General features: G+C 53.5%; 1 protein-coding gene across 1 annotated transcript; it reads left to right on the top strand.

The window, feature by feature from the left end:
• The first annotated feature begins 10,181 nt into the window (after window positions 1–10,181).
• On the top strand, window positions 10,182–14,180 carry LOC146396419 (uncharacterized). Its single transcript, XM_084997669.1, has 3 exons — window positions 10,182–10,386; window positions 10,855–11,053; window positions 11,305–14,180. Exons 1-3 carry the CDS (start codon window positions 10,231–10,233, stop codon window positions 14,064–14,066), a joined length of 3,117 nt encoding a protein of 1,038 aa, XP_084853795.1. The 5' UTR covers window positions 10,182–10,230; the 3' UTR covers window positions 14,067–14,180.
• Window positions 14,181–22,170: the final 7,990 nt, after the last annotated feature.

Raw genomic sequence — 22,170 nt, 5'->3', positions numbered from 1 at the left:
ACCATGAGATACCACCTCACACCAGTCAGAATGGCCCTCATTAAGAAATCCACAAATAACAAGTGCTGGAGGGGCTGTGGAGAAAAGGGAACCCTCCTGCACTGTTGGTGGGAATGTAAACTGGTACAGCCACTATGGAGAACAGTTTGGAGATACCTTAGAAATCTATACATAGAACTTCCATATGACCCTGCAATCCCACTCTTGGGCATCTATCCGGACAAAGCTCTACTTAAAAGAGACACATGCACCCGCATGTTCATTGCAGCCCTATTCACAATAGCCAGGACATGGAAACAATCCAAATGTCCATCGACAGATGATTGGATTCGGAAGATGTGGTCTATATACACAATGGAATACTACTCAGCCATAAAAAAGGATGACATCATGCCATTTGCAGCAACATGGATGGAACTAGAGAATCTCATACTGAGTGAAATGAGCCAGAAAGACAAAGACAAATACAATATGATAGCACTTATAACTGGAATCTAATATCCAGGACAAATGAACATCTCCTCAGAAAAGAAAATCATGGACTTGGAGAAGAGACTGGTGGTTGCCTGATGGTAGGGGGAGGGAGTGGGAGGGATCGGGAGCTTGGGCTTATCAGACACAACCTAGAATAGATTTATAAGGAGATCCTGCTGAATAGCATTGAGAACTATGTCTAGATACTCATGTCGCAACAGAAGAAAGGGTGGGGGGAAAAACTGTAACTGCAATGTATACATCTAAGAATGACCTGACCCCCTTGCTGTACAGTGGGAAAATAAAAAAAAAAAAAAAAAGAATTAAAGAGAGCTAATGCTTAGGAAATCCGTCATGGAGAACAAGGCAACTTTGGGTGTGTGCGTGTGTCTGGTGTTGTTTGTCTTTTCAGGGCTTCCCCCTCGGCATGTGCAGAGTCCTGTGCTAGAGGTCCTATTCCTAGTCGACATAGTTTTGGAAGTCCTAGCTAGCCAGGGCCCTCAGAGAAGCACAAGACACAAAAGGAATCCACATGGGAAAGGAAGAAGTCAAGGGATCCCTATCCGCACATGACATGATCCTATCCCCGCAGACCCCTCAAGACACTCCCAGAAAACGGTGAAAGCGCCTCAGTGAATGGGGCCAAGTCGCAGAAGGCACCATGAAGGCACAGAAATCAACTCCCTTTCTATACCCTGGGAACGAGAGTTCCCAGAGAGACATCGGGAAAACGATCCCATTTGCCGTCACCTCCCAAAGAATAGATGACTGAGGAAGAGACCTCCCTAGAGAGACGCAAGACCCGTCCTGGGAACCCCCCAAGAGGCTGATGCAAGCAATCCAAGAGGACACAAACCGATGGCAAGACACACCTTGCTCTTGGATTGCAAGAGCCTATAGCATCCCAAGGACCATGCTCCCCAAGGCAATCCGCAGAGTCACCGCCATCCCTGTCAAATGCCCAAGACCTCTGTTCACAGCACGAGACCATGGGGTTGGTGGGGGAGGGGAGCTGGAGCAGCCCAGAGGGACCCTGGGGGAGACATGGGGAAGTAGGAAGGCCAGTTGGGGGGACCCCAGGAAGTGACCTCACTTCCCTGGCGACAGAGGCCAACGGAACTTGGAAGCTGGGGAGCCGGGCACCTACTGGTCCAGTCCAGGAGAGGACGGAGGAGGGATGGACTGGCTCTGCTGCATCCCGCTCTCCCGAGGCCGAGGCCGCAGGCGTCGTCACGGCAGAGATGGCCTCTGCCAAGCCTGCAGAACCTGGATGAGAACGCGAGGCGGACGCCTATGGGCCGTTGCCCGCAGGGACCCAGAGGTACCACCGGGAGAGGGAGCTCCAGCCAAGGGCAGGGCCCTCTCGGAGCCCACAGGGGAGCCCCAAGCCCCCTCCCTGGATGACTTTGTGCAGAGGCGGGTGGTGAGGGGTGGGCCCGCCTCAAGCAAGAGCCGGCTGACGCGGGCTTGGAGGTCTGCTGGGCTGGGCCTGTCCACACCCCGGGACCCAGCTGGCTGGGGAGAAGCAGGGGTCTGAGGGGGGTAGGTGTGGAGTCAGGGCCGAGCCCTGCGTGCAAGCGGTACCCCCAGCCCTCCAGGGGGCTCTCGTTCCTCCCGGGTCAGGGGGGAGCCACTGGTGAGTGGCAGGGGTTTGGTGTTTGAGCAGGCAAGGCCTCCCCTGATCTGGGAGCAGAAGGTCAAGGGGGCAGAAGAAGCAGCGAGAAGCTCACAGCCCCACAGGGCTCTGACGCCTCGGGGCCGGGCCCTCTGACGCTCACTGTCATTGCAGAGTCCCCCACCCGAGACCCGCCAGGAACAGGGTGAGGAAGGCAGAAGGCCACCCGAGGAACCTCCACACAGACTGCTCCCCGGGGTCCTCTGCCGGGCTGGTGGGGAGCACAGGAGCGCCAGCTGTGGCCATGAAGACACCGTCCACATGAGCCTGACAACCCTGGAAGGCCTGGCCCCTCCTGAGGCCCAGCCTGAAGGTGAGAAGAGGGGGCCGGGGCTCTGGGCACGTGGGGGGAGCTGAGGTGTGGGCCGCACAGCGGGGAGTCCCCAGATGATGGTGTTGGGCCAGGAGCCAAGACGAAGGCACACGCCCCGCCTGCAGGAGAGCACAGCCAGCAGGTGCTGGCTGGGACCTGTCGGGAAGGCTCTGGGAAGACTGCTCTCCTTGGAAGAGCACATGGCAAGGCGGGCAGGCACCAAAGCTCTTCCTCTCTCACACCTCCAGCAGGAGACCTGGAATCCGAGGCCAAGACGCCAGCCGAGCGGAAAGACCCTGGAACAGCCCCCAGAGGAGGTCCAAGACCACAGGAGGACTCAGCACCTGGGCAGGGAGGAAATGTAGCTCCTTCAGAGGGACACTCCTGTCCACATGGGGACTCACCTCCCGGGGAGAATGAACACTCTGCTCCTCTCCCAATAGGCCAAGCTCCTCTTGAGGAGTCACCACCCGGGCAGGGTGGAAACAAGGTGCCTCCTGCAGGAGGACCAGGCCCCCATGAAGACTCAACTCATGGGCAGGATCAACCTGCTGCTCCTCCTGAAGGAAGACAAGAGCCTCCTGAGGTCTCACCTCTCGGGCAGGATGAAAATCCTGCTCTTCCTCCTGGAGGACGAGGCTCTCATGAGGCCTCATCAGCCTGGAAGGATGAAAATCCTGCACCTCCTGCTGGAGGACCAGGCTCTCATGAGGACTCACTAGCTGGCAGGGAGGAAAATGCTTCTCCTCCTCCTGGAGGACAAGGCTCTCAGGTGGACTCAGCAGCCTTGCAGGATGAAAATCCTGCTCCTCCTCCTGGAGGCCAAGGCTCTCAGAAGGACTCCTCAGCCGGGAAGGATGAAAATCTGGTTAATCCTCCTGGAGGACGAGGCTCTCAGGATGTCTCACCAGCCGGGCAGGATGAACATTCTGCTCCTCCTACAGGAGGACAAGGCTCTCATGAGGACTCACCAGCCGGACCCAATGAAAATCCTGCTCCTCCTCCTGGAGGACAAGGCTCTCAGGTGGACCCACCCGCCAGGCAGGATGAAAATCCTGCTCCTCCTCCTGGATTACGAGGCTCTCATGACGAGCCAACAGCCGTGCAGGATGAAAAACCTGCTCCTCCTCCTGGAGGACAAGGCTCTCAGGTGGATTCACCAGCCAGGCAGGATGTTAATCCTGCTCCACCTCCTGGAGGACGAGGCTCTCATGAGGACTCAGAAGCCAGGCAGGATGAACATCCTGCTCTTCCTCCTGGAAGACCAGACTCTCCGGAGGACTCACGAGCCGGGAAGGATGAAAATCTAGTTCCTCCTCCTGGAGGACGAGGCTCTCATGATGTCTCTACAGCCGGGCAGGTTGAACATCTTGCTCCTCCTACAGGAGGGCGAGGCACTCATGAAGACTCCCCAGCGGGGCAGATTGAATATCCTGCTCCACCTCCAAGAAGACGAGGCGCTCATGATGTCTTACCAGCCGGGCAGGATGAACATGCTGCTCCTCCTACAGGAGGACGAGGCTCTCAGGAGGACTCCCCAGCCGGGCAGGTTGAAAATCCTGGTGCTCCTCCTGGAGGACGAGGCCCTCAGGAGGACTCACGGGACGGGAAGGATGAAAATCCTGCTCCTCCTCCTGGAGGGCGAGGCGCTCAGGAGGACTTACTAGCTGAGCCGGATGAACAACCTGCTCCTCCTCCAGGAGGACCAGGTTCTCAGGAGGACTCACGAGCCGGGAAAGATGAAAATCCTGTTCCTCCTCCTGGAGGACGAGGTTCTCATGATGTCTCGCCAGCCGGGCAGAATGAACATCCTGCTCCTCCTACAGAAGGACGATGCTCTCGGGAGAACTCTCCAGCCAGGCAGGATGCATATCCGGCTCCTCCAACAGGAGGACGAATCTCTCATGCAGACACACCAGCCCAGCAGGAGGAAAATCCTGCTGCTCCTGCGGTTGGACGAGCCTCTCAGGAGGACTCAGCAGCCTGGAAGGATGAAAAACCTCCTCCTCCTGGAGGACCAGGCTCTCATGAGGACTCACTAGCTGGCCGGGAGGAAAATGCTTCTCCTCCTCCTGGAGGACAAGGCTCTCAGGTGGACTCACCAGCCAGGCAGAATGAAAATCCTGCTCCTCCTCCTGGAGGCCAAGGCCCTCAGAAGGACTTATCAGCTGGGAAGGATGAAAATCTGGAAAATCCTCCTGGAGGACGATGCTCTCTGGAGGTATCACCAGCTGGGCAGAATGAAAATGCTGCTCCTCCTCCTGGAGGACCAGGCTCTCAGGAGGACTCACGTGGCGGGCAGGTTGAAAATCCGGCTAATCCTCCTGGAGGACGAGGCTCTCATGAGGACTCACTTGCTGGGCACCTTGAAAATCCTGCTCCTCCTCCAGGAGGACGAGGCTCTCAAGAGGACTCACTTGCTGGGCAGGATGAAAATCCGGCTAATCCTGCTGGAGGACGAGTCTCTCCCGAGGACTCACTAGCTGGGCAGGATGAGAATCCTGCTAGTCCTCCAGAAGTCTCCCGTCCACTCGAACACTCACCAGCCCTGCAGGGCGCACTTGGCGCTGCTCTGGCCGATTTCCTGGACACTGATGTGCCTTTCCCTGTGCTAGATGGCAACGTAGCCCCGGCCTCTGCTGGGGACAAAGGGCCTGAGGAGCATTCAGCAGCCCTTTGGGGAGTGCCTGCCCTGACTGCTCCCGCACCCCCTGTACCAGGTCCTGGCCTGGCTCTTTCAAGAACCCTCGGCCCAGTTCCAAAACCACCTTCCCCAAGGTCCCCTCTGCCCCTGCCAGTGCCCTCCCCATCAGCTTCCCCCAAACCCCATCCCCTTGCTCCTCCCCCTGACATGGACTCTCCTTCCCCTCTCCTGATTTCTCTTTGGAGATGTGTCCAATTTCTCTTTTTGATTCATGTCATTTATGCTATAGTTCACTTTGTGTTTTGAGCCTAGAGTTGTTAGAACCTTGAAACAAAATAACAATAAAAAAAGGAAGTAGTTATTGATAGGGAAGTAATAAAAAGCCCAAATTAATAAATAACGCTATTTATTCTCAATCAATCATTGAGAAGAGAGAAGTGATTTGTGTGTGTGTGTCTTTTGTCCTTTGTCGTCTGTCTTTTGAGGGCTTCCCCCATGGCATATAGAGGTTCCCAGGCTAGGGGGTGGATCGGGGCCAGAGCTGCCGGCCTCCAGCACAGCCAGAGCAACAGGGGATCCAAGCCGCGTCTGGGACCCACACCACAGATCACGGCCACGCCGGATCCTTTCCCCTGGGAATGAGGCCAGGGATTGAACCCGCTGCCTCAGGGATACACGTCAGGGGCGAGACCTGCTGAGCCACGACGGGAACTCCGAGAACCAGGAAACCATTGGAGGACCGTTCAAAGTCAGCTGAATTGACGGCGGGGGCGAGGGTTTGTGCACTTGTGCACAGCAGCTGCCCTTTCACCAAGCGCAGGGTCGCATTCATTCTTGGATGTGGTTGCACAGTATCCAGATCATGCTGATTCCCAGAGCTGAGGAATGACAAGGTTGCCATGGTTTAAACATGCCCACCAAAGCAAACGGGCTCATTCCTCGGGTTGAGGGGCCCCATCCAGCTCCCATCTCGTTGTGCTGGGGCGGAGGGGCTTGCTCTCTCAACCTGTTTCTTCTGCAGCCGTCTTGTACCTGCCCTCATGCAGACAGGAGGAGAGGTTGCTTCAACCACCTCCCCAGGGAGCCAAACCGGCAGCAGGAGTTCAAGCCATCCGTGCACTCGAACACACATACAAGTGTGGGCACCGATCTGCTTCGAGCATATCATAGCAAACTTGAAAGGTGAAAACAGGAGTTCCCCTCCTGGCGCAGTGGAAACGCATCCCACTATGACCCATGAGGTTGTGGGCTCGATCCCTGCCCTAATTCAGTGGGTTAAGGATCTGGCGTTGCCATGAGCTGTGGGTGGAGCTCGCAGAGGAGGTTTGGATCTTGCGAGGCTGTGGCTGGGACTGTGGCCAGGAGCTGTAGCTCCGTCTCGACCCCTAGCATGCGAACCACCGATGCCCCGGGTGCAGTCCTCCAAAGCAAAACAGATAAAGAAAGAATGAAAGAAAGTAGAAAAGAAAAGAAAAAAAAAAAACAGTGAGAGAAATAGAAAAAAGGTAAGGAGTGCCTGTGGCGGCTCAGCAGAAATCAACCCACCTGGTATCCATGAGGATGCAAGTTGCATCCCCGCCTCACTCACTGGCTAAACGATCCAGTGCTGATTAGCCCCCGAGCCTGGGAACGTCTATGTGCCTGGCCCTGTGGCCCTAAAGAGACAGACAGCAAGACGGAAAGTGACACCAAACAAAAAAGCAAGCAAGCAAGCAAGCGAGACTGCCAATACCAAATGGGAGGAGGGAGAGAGATGGCCCAGATCTCTGCCTCCCCAAACCCTGGGCCCGAAAGCGGGGCCACTCTAGGAGGTCCTGTGTGCCTCCTCCCCGGCAGGGGTTGTGGGGTGGTGGCACGGCTGAGGGACAGCGAGGCTTTCCGGACCCTGATGCAACCTCTGTCCTCCAGCCAGGACCCAGGGCTCCCCCTTGGCAGTCCAGCTCACCCACGGCTGACAGGTTGGATCCTTCCGGGCCTGTGACACTCACGGCTCCGGGAGGAGGCCAAACAGCCAGGCAAGGCCCCCAGCGGACGAGCGGGTGCTGAGCCGAGTGTGGAGGGTCAGGCAGGGGCAACGAAGGCATGGAGAAGGGCTCGACGAGATCCCGCAGGAGCCAGGCTCCCATGGAGGACGAGGGGACAGGGGCAACGTGGCAGGGCCGCCCGGGGGGAGCAGCCCTGGAAGAGGCATGCTGAGGCGGGTGGCGAGGGGGCCGGCAGGCCTGGAAGCGCAGAAGGAGACCTTTGCGGTCTCGCTTGTAGTATACTTGACTTTACGTTTGAAGCCTACAAGCTGACCCTTGAAAGTAAAAATCAAACAATAAAGAAGTTCTTGTTAGGAAAGAAAAATAAGCCACAATAAATCAAGTAAATCACAAGGAATTCAATCATTGAGCAGAAAGAAACGATGTTTTGGTGTGTCTTTTGTCTTTTGAGGGCGGAACCCTGAGCAGGTGGATGTGGCCAGGCCAGGGGGTTCATCAGAGCCAGAGCTGCCCGGCTCCACCACAGCCACTGCAACAGGGGACCTGAGCCACGTCTGCGACCTACACCACAGCTCACGGCAGGGCCGGATCCTGAACCACGGAGCGAAGCTGCATCCTCTTGGATCCCAGTCGGGGTTGTTACCACTGAGCCACGACGGCAACTCCCAGTGGATGATGACTTGGTCGGAGTCCTATGACACCCACAGCATCGTTTGATCCCCTCCACAAACCAGTGAGGCCAATAGCACAGGCTGTTTGGGTCCCTTTTGGTAATGAGAACTTTGCGGACTAGAGCGACGTCCCCGGCAGCTTGAAGCTGCGAGCAACGAGCGGAGGCAGACGAAGCCAGACTCCCAGGACGTCCCGTCCCACCTGGGCCCTTCGCAGGACAGACAGTTGCTTCTCAGGGGCAGCCGAGAGAGTCGGGACCTTCACCCTCGGCCCAGGATTAAAGGAATGGTCGCCAAAGCTTTGGCAGGCTTTTCCCCCTTGCAGGGTGAGGGAGGCCCGTCGAGGCCTGCCCCTGGTGTCCACGGAGCCCTCAGGCTGCTGGGCGCCCATGGGGGCCCACGAGCGTGTCTGTTCACTGCGCAGTGGGGAGTGTCCGTGCCGGGGCAGCCCAGGTGGGAGGTCCTACATGGTGGAAGGCCCTGGGAGTTTGGAGTGGAGGTCTGTCCTAAGCCAAAACCTCAGTCGAGAACTGAGCCGCCCGAGTTTTCCAAGTCTTCCTCATGGCCAATAGTTTTTCTATAATCTCCTGAGTTTGGGTGAGGTTTTTTTTGTTTGTTTGTTTGTTTGTTTGTTTTTTGCACTGGAGGGTCCACACCCACCGCATGTGGAAGTTCCCAGGAAGGGGTGGAATTGGAGCTACAGCTGCCAGCCAGAGCCACAGCCAGAGCCAGAGCCACAGCCACAGCCAGAACCACAGCCCCAGCCCCAGACATGTGGGATCTGAGGCACGACTTTGACCGACACCACAGCTCACGGCAATGCCCAAACCCTGCCCCCACTGAAGTGAGGCCAGGGCTCAAGCGTCCATCCTCACGCATCCTAGTCCCATTTGATTCTGCCCCACCAACTGGGGCATGACACCAGTCTATATTTAAAGTATCATACATGTACATACATACATATATGTATATATATGTATGTACACGGATATATGTATATATGTGTGTGTGTGTGTGTACATTCATACATACGTGTGTATATATATATATATATAGAGAGAGAGAGAGAGAGAGAGACAGTGAGACAGAGAGAGAGAGAGAGAGAGATAGAGAGAGGGAGAGAGAGAGAGAGTTCTCAGCTGCATCTGTGTCATATGGAAGTGCCCGGCCAGGGATGGAATCTGAGCTGAACCTGTGACCTACACCACCATTGCTGAAATGCCAGATCCTGTCCCCACTGCACAGGGATGGAGATCCAATGGGTGCCTCCACAGACACGACTGGATCATGACCCAACTGAGCCCCAGGGGGAATTCCAGCCAATGTTTTTGGAAAGAAGCTCTTCCTATTAGGAAGGAGAATATGTGCATATGTCGAGGTGGGAAGTTCATTGCTATGAGGGGTGCCCGTTGGGGCTCAGTGGTAAGGACCCTGCCTAGTAGCCATGAGGACACAGGTGTGATGGCTGGCCTCACTCCGTGGGTGAAGGATCCGGCATAGCCTTGAGCTGTGGTGTAGGTCGCAGAGGAGGCTCGGATCCTGCATTGCTATGGCGGTGGTGGAGCCGGGGAGGACAGCAGCTGCAGCTCCGATGGCTTTCAAATGCAAACAGAATTAAAGAGAGCTAATGCTTAGGAAATCCGTCATGGAGAACAAGGCAACTTTGGGTGTGTGCGTGTGTCTGGTGTTGTTTGTCTTTTCAGGGCTTCCCCCTCGGCATGTGCAGAGTCCTGTGCTAGAGGTCCTATTCCTAGTCGACATAGTTTTGGAAGTCCTAGCTAGCCAGGGCCCTCAGAGAAGCACAAGACACAAAAGGAATCCTCATGGGAAAGGAAGAAGTCAAGGGATCCCTATCTGCACACGACATGATCCTATCCCCGCAGACCCCTCAAGACGCTCCCAGAAAACGGTGAAAGCGCCTCAGTGAATGGGGCCAAGTCGCAGGAGGCACCATGAAGGCACAGAAATCAACTGCCTTTCTATACCCTGGGAACGAGAGCTCCGAGAGAGTCATCGGGAAAACAATCCCATTTGCCGTCACCTCCCAAAGAATAGACGACTGAGGAAGAGACCTCCCTAGAGAGACGCAAGACCCGTCCTGGGAACCCCCCAAGAGGCTGATGCAAGCAATCCAAGAGGACACAAACCGATGGCAAGACACACCTTGCTCTTGGATTGCAAGAGCCTATAGCATCCCAAGGACCATGCTCCCCAAGGCAATCCGCAGAGTCACCGCCATCCCTGTCAAATGCCCAAGACCGATGTTCACAGCACGAGACCATGGGGTTGGTGGGGGAGGGGAGCTGGAGCAGCCCAGAGGGACCCTGGGGGAGGCATGGGGAAGGAGGAAGGCCCGTTGGGGGGACCCCAGGATGTGACCTCACTTCCCTGGCGACAGAGGCCAACGGAACTTGGAACCTGGGGAGCCGGGCACCTACTGGTCCAGTCCAGGAGAGGACGGAGGAGGGATGGACTGGCTCTGCTGCATCCCGCTCTCCCGAGGCCGAGGCCGAGGCCGAGGCCGCAGGCGTCGTCACGGCAGAGATGGCCTCTGCCAAGCCTGCAGAACCTGGATGAGAACGCGAGGCGGACGCCTATGGGCCGTTGCCCGCAGGGACCCAGAGGTACCACCGGGAGAGGGAGCTCCAGCCAAGGGCAGGGACCTCTCGGAGCCCACACGGGAGCCCCAAGCCCCCTCCCTGGATGACTTTGTGCAGAGGCGGGTGGTGAGGGGTGGGCCCGCCTCAAGCAAGAGCCGGCTGACACGGGCTTGGAGGCCTGCTGGGCAGGGCCTGTGCACACCCTGGGACCCAGCTGGCTGGGGAGAAGCAGGGGGCTGAGGGGGGTAGGTGTGGAGTCAGGGCCGAGCCCTGTGTGCAAGCAGTACCCCCAGCCCTCCAGGGGGCTCTCGTTCCTCCCGGGTCAGGGGGGAGCCACTGGTGAGTGGCAGGGGTGTGGTGTTTGAGCAGGCAAGGCCTCCCCTGATCTGGGAGCAGAAGGTCAAGGGGGCAGAAGAAGCAGCGAGAAGCTCACAGCCCCACAGGGCTCTGACGCCTCTGGACCCGGCCCTATGATGCTCTCTGTCAATCCAGAGTCCCCCACCTGAGACCCGCCAGGAACAGGGTGAGGAAGGCAGAAGGCCACCCGAGGAACCTCCACACAGACTGCTCCCCGGGGTCCTCTGCCGGGCTGGTGGGGAGCACAGGAGCGCCAGCTGTGGCCATGAAGACACCGTCCACATGAGCCTGACAACCCTGGAAGGCCTGGCACCCCCTGAGGCCCAGCCTGAAGGTGAGAAGAGGGGGCCGGGGCTCTGGGCACGTGGGGGGAGCTGAGGTGTGGGCCGCACAGGGGGGAGTCCCCAGAGGATGGTGTTGGGCCAGGAGCCAAGACGAAGGCACACGCCCCGCCTGCAGGAGAGCACAGCCAGCAGGTGCTGGCTGGGACCTGTCGGGAAGGCTCTGGGAAGACTGCTCTCCTTGGAAGAGCACATGGCAAGGCGGGCAGGCACCAAAGCTCTTCCTCTCTCACACCTCCAGCAGGAGACCTGGAATCCGAGGCCAAGACGCCAGCCGAGCGGAAAGACCCTGGAACAGCCCCCAGAGGAGGTCCAAGACCACAGGAGGACTCAGCACCTGGGCAGGGAGGAAATGTAGCTCCTTCAGAGGGACACTCCTGTCCACATGGGGACTCACCTCCCGGGGAGGATGAACCCTCTGCTCCTCTCCCAATAGGCCCAGCTCCTCCTGAGGAGTCACCACCCGGGCAGGGTGGAACCAAGGTGCCTCCTGCAGGAGGACCAGGCCCCCATGAAGACTCAACTCATGGGCAGGATCAACCTGCTGCTCCTCCTGAAGGAAGACCAGATCCTCCTGAGGTCTCACCTCTCGGGCAGGATGAAAATCCGGCTCCACCTACAGGAGGACGAGGCTCTCAGGAGGACTCACGAGCCGGGAGGGATGAAAATCCTGCTCCTCCTGCTGGAGGACGAGGCTCTCATGAGGCCTCACCAGCCTGGAAGGATGAAAAACCTCCTCCTCCTGGAGGACCAGGCTCTCAGGAGGACTCACTAGCTGGCCGGGAGGAAAATGCTTCTCCTCCTCCTGGAGGACAAGGCTCTCAGGTGGACTCACCAGCCAGGCAGAATGAAAATCCTGCTCCTCCTCCTGGAGGCCAAGGCTCTCAGAAGGACTCCTCAGCCGGGAAGGATGAAAATCTGGTTAATCCTCCTGGAGGACGAGGCTCTCAGGATGTCTCACCAGCCGGGCAGGATGAACATTCTGCTCCTCCTACAGGAGGACAAGGCTCTCATGAGGACTCACCAGCCGGACCCAATGAAAATCCTGCTCCTCCTCCTGGAGGACAAGGATCTCAGGTGGACCCACCCGCCAGGCAGGATGAAAATCCTGCTCCTCCTCCTGGATTACGAGGCTCTCATGACGAGCCAACAGCCGTGCAGGATGAAAAACCTGCTCCTCCTCCTGGAGGACAAGGCTCTCAGGTGGATTCACCAGCCAGGCAGGATTTAAATCCTGCTCCACCTCCTGGAGGACGAGGCTCTCATGAGGACTCAGAAGCCAGGCAGGATGAACATCCTGCTCTTCCTCCTGGAAGACCAGACTCTCCGGAGGACTCACGAGCCGGGAAGGATGAAAATCTAGTTCCTCCTCCTGGAGGACGAGGCTCTCATGATGTCTCTACAGCCGGGCAGGTTGAACATCTTGCTCCTCCTACAGGAGGGCGAGGCACTCATGAAGACTCCCCAGCGGGGCAGATTGAATATCCTGCTCCTCCTCCAAGAAGACGAGGCTCTCATGATGTCTTACCAGCCGGGCAGGATGAACATGCTGCTCCTCCTACAGGAGGACGAGGCTCTCAGGAGAACTCTCCAGCCGGGCAGGATGAAAACACGGCTCCTCCAACAGGAGGACGATGCTCTCATTCATACACACCAGCCCAGCAGGATGAATATCCTGCTCCTCCTACAGGAGGACGAGGCTCTCAGGAGGACTCCCCAGCCGGGCAGGTTGAAAATCCTGGTGCTCCTCCTGGAGGACGAGGCCCTCAGGAGGACTCACGGGACGGGAAGGATGAAAATCCTGCTCCTCCTCCTGGAGGGCGAGGCTCTCAGGAGGACTTACTAGCTGAGCCGGATGAAAAACCTGCTCCTCCTCCAGGAGGACCAGGTTCTCAGGAGGACTCACGATCCGGGAAGGATGAAAATCCTGCTCCTCCTCCTGGAGGGCGAGGCTCTCAGGAGGACTTACTAGCTGAGCCGGATGAAAAACCTGCTCCTCCTCCTGGAAGACCAGACTCTCAGGAGGACTCACCAGCTGGGCAGGATGAAAATCCTGCTCCTCCTACAGGAGGACGAGGCTCTCAGCAGGAATCACCAGCTGGGCAGGTTGAATATCTGGCTCCTCCTAAAGGAGCACGAGGCTCTCATGCAGACGCACTGGCCCTGCAGGATGAATATCTTTCTCCTCTTCCTGGAGGACGAGGCTCTCATGAGGACTCACCAGCCGGGCCAGATGTTAATCCTGCTCCTCCTCCTGGAGGACGAGGCTCTCAGGAGGACTCACCAGCTGGGCGGGATGACAATGCTTCTCCTCCTCGTGGAGAACGAGGCTCTCAGGAGGACTCACTTGGCGGTCAGGATGAAAATTCTGCTCCTCCTCCTGGAGGAGAAGGCTCTCAGCAGGACTCAGCAGCCGTGCAGGTTGAAAATCCTGCTGCTCCTCCTGGAGGACGAGGCTCTCAAGAGGACTCACTTGCTGGGCAGGATAAGAATCCGGCGAATCCTCCTGGAGGACGAGGCTTTCACGAGGAATCACTAGCTGAGCAGGATGAGAATCCTGCTAGTCCTCCAGAAGTCTCCCGTCCACTCGAACACTCACCAGCCCTGCAGGGGGCACTTGGCGCTGCTCTGGCCGAATTCCCGGACACTGATGTGCCTTTCCCTGTGCTAGATGGCAATGGTGCCCCGGCCTCTGCTGGGGACAAAGGGCCCGAGGAGCATTCAGCAGCCCTTTGGGGAGTGCCTGCCCTGACTGCTCCCGCACCCCCTGTACCAGGTCCTGGCCTGGCTCTTTCAAGAACCCTCGGCCCAGTTCCAAAATCACCTTCCCCAAGGTCCCCTTCGCCCCTGCCAGTGCCCTCCCCATCAGCTTCCCCCAAACCCCATCCCCTTGCTCCCCCTCCTGACATGGACTCGCCTTCCCCCCTCCTGATTTCTCTTTGGAGATGTGTCCAATTTCTCTTTCTGATTCATGTCATTCATGCTATAGTTCACTTTGTGTTTTGAGCCTAGAGTTGTTAGAACCTTGAAACAAAATAACAATAAAAAAAGGAAGTAGTTATTGATAGGGAAGTAATAAAAAGCACAAATTAATAAATAAAGCTAATTATTCTCAATCAATCATTGAGAAGAGAGAAGTGATTTGTGTGTGTGTGTCTTTTGTCCTTTGTCTTCTGTCTTTTGAGGGCTTCCCCCATGGCATATGGAGGTTCCCAGGCTAGGGGGTGGATCGGGGCCAGAGCTGCCGGCCTCCAGCACAGCCAGAGCAACAGGGGATCCAAGCCGTGTCTGGGACCCACACCACAGCTCACGGCCACGCCGGATCCTTTCCCCTGGGAATGAGGCCAGGGATGGAACCCGCTGCCTCAGGGATACACGTCAGGGGCGAGACCTGCTGAGCCACGACGGGAACTCCGAGAGCCAGGAAACCATTGGAGGACCGTCCAAAGTCAGCTGAATTGACGGCGGGGGCGGGGGTTTGTGCACTTGTGCACAGCAGCTGCCCTTTCACCAAGTGCAGGGTCGCATTCATTCTTGGATGTGGTTGCACAGTATCCAGATCATGCTGATTCCCAGAGCTGAGGAATGACAAGGTTGCCATGGTTTAAACATGCCCACCAAAGCAAACGGGCTCATTCCTCGGGTTGAGGGGCCCCATCCAGCTCCCATCTCGTTGTGCTGGGGCGGAGGGGCTTGCTCTCTCAACCTGTTTCTTCTGCAGCCGTCTTGTACCTGCCCTCAAGTGGACAGGAGGAGAGGAAGCCTCGACCACTTCCCCAATGAGCCAAACTGGCAGCAGGACTTCACGTCAACCATGCACTCGAACACACATACAAGTGTGGGCACGGATCTGCTTAGAGCGTTTCACATCAAACTTGAAAGTTGAGAAAAGGAGGTCCCATCGTGGCACAGTTGAAATAATCCCACTAGGACTCATGAGTTTGCATGCTTGATCCCTGGCCTCCCTCAGTGGGTTAAGGATCTGGCATTGCCGTGAGCTGTGGTGGAGCTTGAAGAGGAGGCTTGGATCCTGCGTGGCTGTGGCTGGAGCAGGGACTGTGGCAGGCAGCTGCAGTTCCACCTGGACCCCTTCTCTGGGAACCACCATATGCCCCGGGTGAGGCCCTCCAAAGCAAAACAGAAAAAGAAAGAATGAAAGAATGTAAGAAAAGAAACAAAACAGTGAGAGAAATAGAACAAAGATAAGGAGAGCCTGTTGTGGCTTGGCAGAAATCAACCCACCTGGTCATCCCGAGGACCCGGTGAGCTGGAGCGGGGCCCGAGCGGGAACCCAAGGCTGGACCTGGCTTCAGCCCCGAGGGTGGCTCGCCCCTTGCATTGAAACAAAAGCAAAGTGGGTCGGAGTCACTCTGAAGGGAAGGATGATGTGGATGGGATTTGACTGGATGCTTGTGTACTGAGGGCCGCACCCGTGGCACAGGGAGCGTCCCAGGCAAGGGGTGGAATCGGAGCTGCAGCTGCTGTCCTGCGCCATAGCCACAGCCACAGCCACAGCCATGCGGGATCCGAGGCACCTCTGCCACCCACACCACAGCTCATGGCAATGCCCGATCACCGAACCCCACTGAAGGGAGGCCCGGGGATCGAACCTGCATTCTCACTCGGCCTAGTCCCATTTTATTCTCCTGCACCACCACGGGTTGCCACCAGTCTTTGTTTAGTTTGGTATACATTATATCTACACATGTCTCTACAATTTTTTTTCTGTCTCAGCTGTACATGGGGCATGTGGAATTTTCTGGCCAGGGGTTGAATCCGAGCCGCACCTGTGACCTACACCACGGCTGACGAAATGCCTGATCCTTTCCCCACCGCACAGGCCTGGAGAGCCAACTGGTGCCTCCACAGACATGACTGGAGCATGAACCCACTGAGCCCCAGTGGGAGCTCCAGCCAATCTTTTTCTCTCTGGAAAGTAGAACTTCCTATTAGGAAGGAGACGATGTGTACAAGTCGAGCTGGAAAGTTCATTCTTTTTGTTTTTGTTTCTTCATTTGTTTTCTCAATTTTTATTATACACAAAACCCCCAAACACCACCAAGCTCAAAGACATGTGTAAAAGCATTGTATCTTTAGAAAGGCCAGAAGACATGATCAAAATAAAATGACTTTGAAAACATTGTAAATATGTCTGTTGTCTTCAAAATTGGTTTGGGTTGTTGCTCATTCACTAAGACTGTGCTTTCCAAACGTTAACATGCATAACATCACCTGGAGATCTTATTCAAATATAGATTGGGATCCAGGGGTTTGCCTGGCGCCACCTTATCTGTTGGATTCCTTACTTGATTTTATCTTATTTTCTTTATTCATTTTTGAGGATGTGAGGAGCTTGCTTATTGATTCATTGACAGCAGCTACATTTGGCTTCAAAATTTCCTAATAGCTTTTCTTTTTTTTCAATTTTTATTTTTCGTACAGAATAAACAACATATACTTAAACACAGTTACATTCACACAGATTATTATATCATGGATCTGAAGAAACAGATTCGGTGATTCCCTCTGGAGAAGTGGATTAGAAAATATGCTGAGACAAATAGGAAAGTTCTATACTTGATCCCATGTTGTGTGGCTTTCACGTTTACTATTTAGTATTATCTCTTACATTTCAGCTTTTCTTTAAATATTAGCATTATAGTAAAATTGTGTATATTGTGCAACTACAATTTATACAGAAGAAAGCCTTATACACCATTAAGTATTTTATACAGCATAATTAAAAGCATGACCGCCGGAGGCCAGCTCTGGCGGCCAGGGAGTGTGCACTTCCCGATCGGAGAGGGACAGGTGTCGGTGAATGTACAATACGGAGACAGCCTCTTTGTCCCTTCTTTTTTTTTTTTTCTGTCTTTTTGCTATTTCTTTGGGCCACTCCCATGGCATATGGAGGTTCCCAGGCTAGGGGTCCAATTGGAGCTGTAGCCACAGTCCTACGCCAGAGCCACAGCATCGTGGGATCCAAGCCGCATCTCCAACCTACACCACAGCTCACGGAAAGTCCGGATCATTAACCCACTGAGCAAGGGGAGGGACCGAACCCACAACCTCATGGTTCCTAGTCGGATTCGTTAACCACTGCGCCACGACGGGAACTCCTCTTTGTCCCTTCTTTCAGGGCACTGGACTGCTCAAATTTTATTGGCATAAGTGGTTGATTATATAGACAGCTTCTTGCTAAAGATTACATCACAGTGTTAAAAGTACATTGGTCAACTCTTACATGGTATAGCAGCCATACATCATGTTTTAAGATCTTTGTTTTAACTAAACTTAGTGGGTACAATTTGGGGCAATTAGCTACAATACATCATGTTTAAAGATCTCTATCTTTTTTTTGTTTGTTTGTTTTTGCTATTTCTTTGGGCTGCTTCCGCGGCATATGGAGGTTCCTAGGCTAGGGGTCCAATCGGAGCTGTAGCTGCAGGCCTACCCAGAGCCACAGCTACGCGGGATCCGAGCCGCGTCTGCAACCTACACCACAGCTCATGGAAACGCCGGATCTTAACCCGCTGAGCAAGGCCAGGGATCGAACCTGCAACCTCATGGTTCCTAGTCGGATTCGTTAACCACTGCGCCACGACGGGAACTCCCTAAAGATCTCCTTCTTAACTGAACTTAGTGAGTACAATTTAAGGGCAGTTAGGTACAACACATCATGGACAGGAGGAGACAGTACAAATCATCCCATGGCCAGCCAGTCTTTACAATGTGAAGAGTTCACAGACGCAAGAATTTGGCATTCACAAACCTTGTTTGTAGACTGGTGCTTATCTTTAAAGCGTTATGGCAGGGAAACAGTGTAAGACAATATAAACCAAATTAACTAGATATCACTTAAACCTTCTCTAACTCATAGCTAGGTGTCTTTTGGTCAAGAATAATATATGTCTAACTTCCATGAACCTCATTAGAATCCTAACTCTCAAGTTTACTGTATAACTAATTCATAGATAAACACTATGTTTTAACTAAGTTGGATTTAAATAGGGGAAAGTCCTTCAGGATGAAATTCTTATTATATTATTGTTGTGATTCTGTTAAATCACAAATCACCACAGGAAAATAAGACTGGGAAAGAAGAATAATAAGTAAATAACCAGGAAGGGCTGAGGAAAACTGAATAGCAAGGGCATAACAGAAAAGACTAAGTCATCCATGGAACAATCCCCACTCAGCAACACAAAATGGAAATTATTTCCTGGGAAATTTCGTTTTCCACCTATGTCTGCAGGCGAGCCTTATTGTCTTCTGGGGCCTGTCCTCGGAATAGTGCCGTGCAAGCAGGCATCCCCTTGTTTAGGAGCCTGCCCTCAGAATTGTACCCTTCAGACAGGCCCCTTTTCCTGATTCGGAGCTTGTCCTCGGAACTGCACCGTTCAGGCAGGCCTCTTTGTTTGATTAGGAGACTGCCCTCGGAGTTGCACCGTTCAGGCAAGCTCCCTTCCTCGGCTTCTTGGATCTTCTCGGCTCCCCGCACATGACTTAACTGGTCAAAATAACAAAAATACTACACCCTCTGAAAATCAGTAAAATATACAATGCATACTTTGGTTACAAAACAGAGTATATCAATGTATCCTCACAATTTGTTACATCTTATTGATTCTTCAATATAGGCGATATGCCATTCTAGGTGATGTGATCAACAAGACATTACAGACCTTGCATTGTACCGTGAAGGGAGATGGTTCTTAATAATAACATTGTAGAACTGTATTATTGCATTGTACAGTGGCATTATTTAATTATAATTAGCATAAATTCTTTGATGGCGAGGAAATCAGAATCAGACGTAAGAAGACTTTGGCATTCCACGAATGATGTCAAATGACCCCCTGCATGGTGGGTTATGCACTTCTTTACTATGAGATATATTTCTTGCCAGAGATGCCTTGTTTGTGTCTCAACTGTAGGTTTTTGGTTTGCAGGTATTCTCAAGTTTTGATATGAGAGTCTATATGTATGTGAGATTGTTTTAAGTTGTTGTTCTCTTCCTTGCAAGTTCATCTCCAGCGTCCTGCATTTGCACCCACCTCTTCTCCTGAGTTCTGATTTGGGTGGTATAATTGCGCATGGATGATTTCGTATCTTTGCTGTATACATACCTTGACCGGTGAGCCTTGTCCTTTGTGGTAGGTTTGTTTCCTGTTGCTGCCTTTTCTTTTCAGCCCAGAGAAGTTCCTTTAGTATTTGCTGTGAGGCCCGTTTAGTGTTGCTGAATTCTCTCTGCTTTTGCTTATCTGTGAAGGTTTTGCTTTCTCCTTCAAACCTGAATGAGAGCCTTGCTGGGTAGAGTCATCTTGGTTGGAGGGTTTTCCTTTCATCACGTTAAGTCTATCATGCCCCTCCCTTCTGGCCTGCAGAGTTTCTGCTGAAAAACCTGCCGAGAATAACCTTATCAGGGTTCCCTTGTGTGTGACTTGGTTCTTTTCCCTAGCTGCTTTCAAGATTTTCTCCTTGTCTTTAATTTTGGTCAGTTTGATCAATATGTGTCTCAGTGTATTCCTCCTTGGGTCTGTTTTATATGGTGCTTGTTGTGCTTGCTGGATTTGAGTGAGTGGTTCCTTTCCCATGTGAGGGACGTTTTTGGCTATTATCTCTTGCAATATGTTTTCTGTCCCCTTCTCTCCCTCGTGTCCTACTGGCACCCCTATAATGTGGATGTGGGTGCGTTTAACGTTGTCCCAGAGTCCTCTGAGACTCTCTTCATTTGTTGTCAATCTTTTTTCTCTTCTGCTCCACATCTGTAATTTCCACTAATCTGTCCTCCACCTCGCTTATTCGTTCTTCTGCCTCCTGTATATTCTGCTGTTGGCTGCCTCCTGTGAATTTTTTACTTCAGTGATTGCATTCTGCATCTCTTCTTGGTTAAGTTTGATATCTTGTATCTCTTTGCTCAGTGTTTCCTGTAAGTTATCCATCTCTGCCTCCAGTTTATTTCCAATGTCTTGCATCATCTTCAGCATCAATAGTCTGAAGTCTTTTTCCTGGAGGCTGAGCATCTCCTCATCACTTAGCTGAATTTCTGGGGTTTTTCCTTTCTTCCTCATCTGAGTTATAGTTCTCTGTCTTTTCATTTTTATAGGTTGTTGGTGTGGTGATCTTTTTACCGATTATAAGAGTGGTAGCCTCTCTTACTTCTGGTGTTTGCCCCCCTTGTGGCTGAAGTGGGTATGGGGGCTTGCTGCAGGCTTGCTGATGGGAGGGGCTGAGGCCTGCCCACTGGTAGGTGGAGGGGATTCTCATCCCTCTGGTGGGTGGGGCTTAGTCTGTGGATGGGATGAGAGGCAGCTGTGTGCCTGAGGGGTCTTTAGGGAGCCTGTTTACCGAGGGGCGGGGCTGTGATGCCCCCTGGATTGTTCTTTGCCCTGAGGCTTCTCAGGCTGACGGATGGGTGGGGCCAGATATTCCCATCATGGCCACCTCCAGAGAAAGGCAGCTGCTGAATATTCCTGAGAGCTTTGCCTTCCATGGCCTTCCCTCACAACAAGGCACATTCACCCCTGTTTTCCCAGGATGTCCTCCAAGAACCGCAGTCAGGTTTGACCCAGATGCTTATAGAGACCTCACTCTGCCTTGCGACTCAGTGCACATGAAAGTCCGTGTGTGCCTTTTACAAATGGGGTCTCCATTTCCCCCAGTCCTGTGGAGCTCCTGCACACAGGCTCCACTGGCCTTCAATGCCAGATACAACTGGGGCCTCTCTTCCAGTGCTGGATCCCTGCACGTGAGGGTTTGAGGTGGGGCTCAGATCTCTCATGCCTGTCGGTGAGTCTCTCTCTGTGAACCAGTTATTTCTCAGTCTGTGGAGCTTCCCACCCGGGAGGTATGGGGTTGTTTATATCGTGAAATCGCCCCTCTTAGCTCTTTGTGTGGCCTCCTCTTTTCTTCTGGAGTAGGGGATCTTTTTTAAGGTTTCCGGTCCATTTGAGTGGAGATTGCTCAACCATTAGTTGTGAACGCTGTTGTTTTTAAGAGAGAAGTAGAACTCCAGTCCTATTCTGCCATCTTAATCCAGAATCGGAAAGTTCACTCCTATGAGGAGTTCCCCTTGGGGCTCAGTGGTAAGGAACCTGCCTAGTATCCCTAAGGACACAGGTGTGATGGCTGGCTGCTCTCCGTGGGTGAAGGATCCGGCATTGCCGTGAGCTGTGGTGTAGGTCGCAGACGAGGCTTGGATACTGCATTGCTGTGGCTGGGGTGGAGGTCGGCAGCTGCAGCTTTGAAACCACCCCGGCCTGGGAAATGCCCATATGCCAAAGGTATGGTGCTAAAACACAAATACAAATAAAGAAAGCAAATTCTTAAGAAATCCATTTTGGAGAAAAATGAAACTTTGTGTTTGTGTGTGTGTGTGTCTCTTTTTTCTTTTGTCTGTTCTGGGCCGCACCCTCAGCATGTGCACCCTCCTTTGCTAGAGGTCCTATGGCTAGTTGACATCGTTTTGGAAATCCTAGCTAGTCAGGGCCCTCCGAGTAGAAAAAGACAGAGAAGGAAGCCACACTGGAAAGGAAGAAGACAAGCCATCCCTATTTTTAGACGAGAGGATCCTATACCTGGAGCATCCTCAAGACGCTCCCAGGAAACTGGTAGAGCTCATCATTGAATTTGGCAAGGCCACAGGATACACGAGTACTACCGAGAAAGAGACTGCATTTCTATATACTAACAGTTAATGATCGGAGAGAGAAATTACGGGAGAATCCTGTTTACTGTTGCATCCCAAAGAATAAAATACTGAGGAATACACCTACTAGAGAGACAAGAGACCCATGCTCTGAAAACTCAAAGATGCTGATGCAAGCAATCAAGGATGACACATATCGATGGAGAGACTCGCCATGCTCTTGGATTGGAAGATTCCACATGATCATAATTGCTATCCCACCCAAGCGCATCCGCAGACTCAATGCAATCCCTATCCACGGACCAAGGACATTTTTCACAGAACTTGAACAAAATATTGTGAAGTTGGATCGGTAGCACAAAAGCCCCAGAAGAGCCAAAGACATCCTGCAAAAGAGAAATGGAGCTGCAACAGTCAGGCTCCCTGAACTCAGACTATACCAAGAAGCAGCAATCCTCA

Source organism: Sus scrofa, chromosome 14 (genome assembly GCF_054392235.1).
Source record: "Sus scrofa isolate SSC_HxYL_T2T_F1_AM1 chromosome 14, Sscrofa_HxYL_maternal_Yorkshire_Landrace_v2.0, whole genome shotgun sequence".
NCBI lineage: Eukaryota > Metazoa > Chordata > Mammalia > Artiodactyla > Suidae > Sus > Sus scrofa.
The sequence above is the reverse complement of the archived record's forward strand: the minus strand, read 5'-3'. Positions and strand labels throughout refer to the sequence as shown.

Coding starts and splice junctions, on each gene's coding strand:
- LOC146396419 (XM_084997669.1), top strand. CDS start 10,231: ATGGACTGGCTCTGCTGCATCCCGCTCTCCCGAGGCCGAGGCCGAGGC. Junction 10,387..10,854: donor TTGCCCGCAGGGACCCAGAG/GTACCACCGGGA, acceptor CTGTCAATCCAG/AGTCCCCCACCTGAGACCCG. Junction 11,054..11,304: donor CCCTGAGGCCCAGCCTGAAG/GTGAGAAGAGGG, acceptor CACCTCCAGCAG/GAGACCTGGAATCCGAGGCC.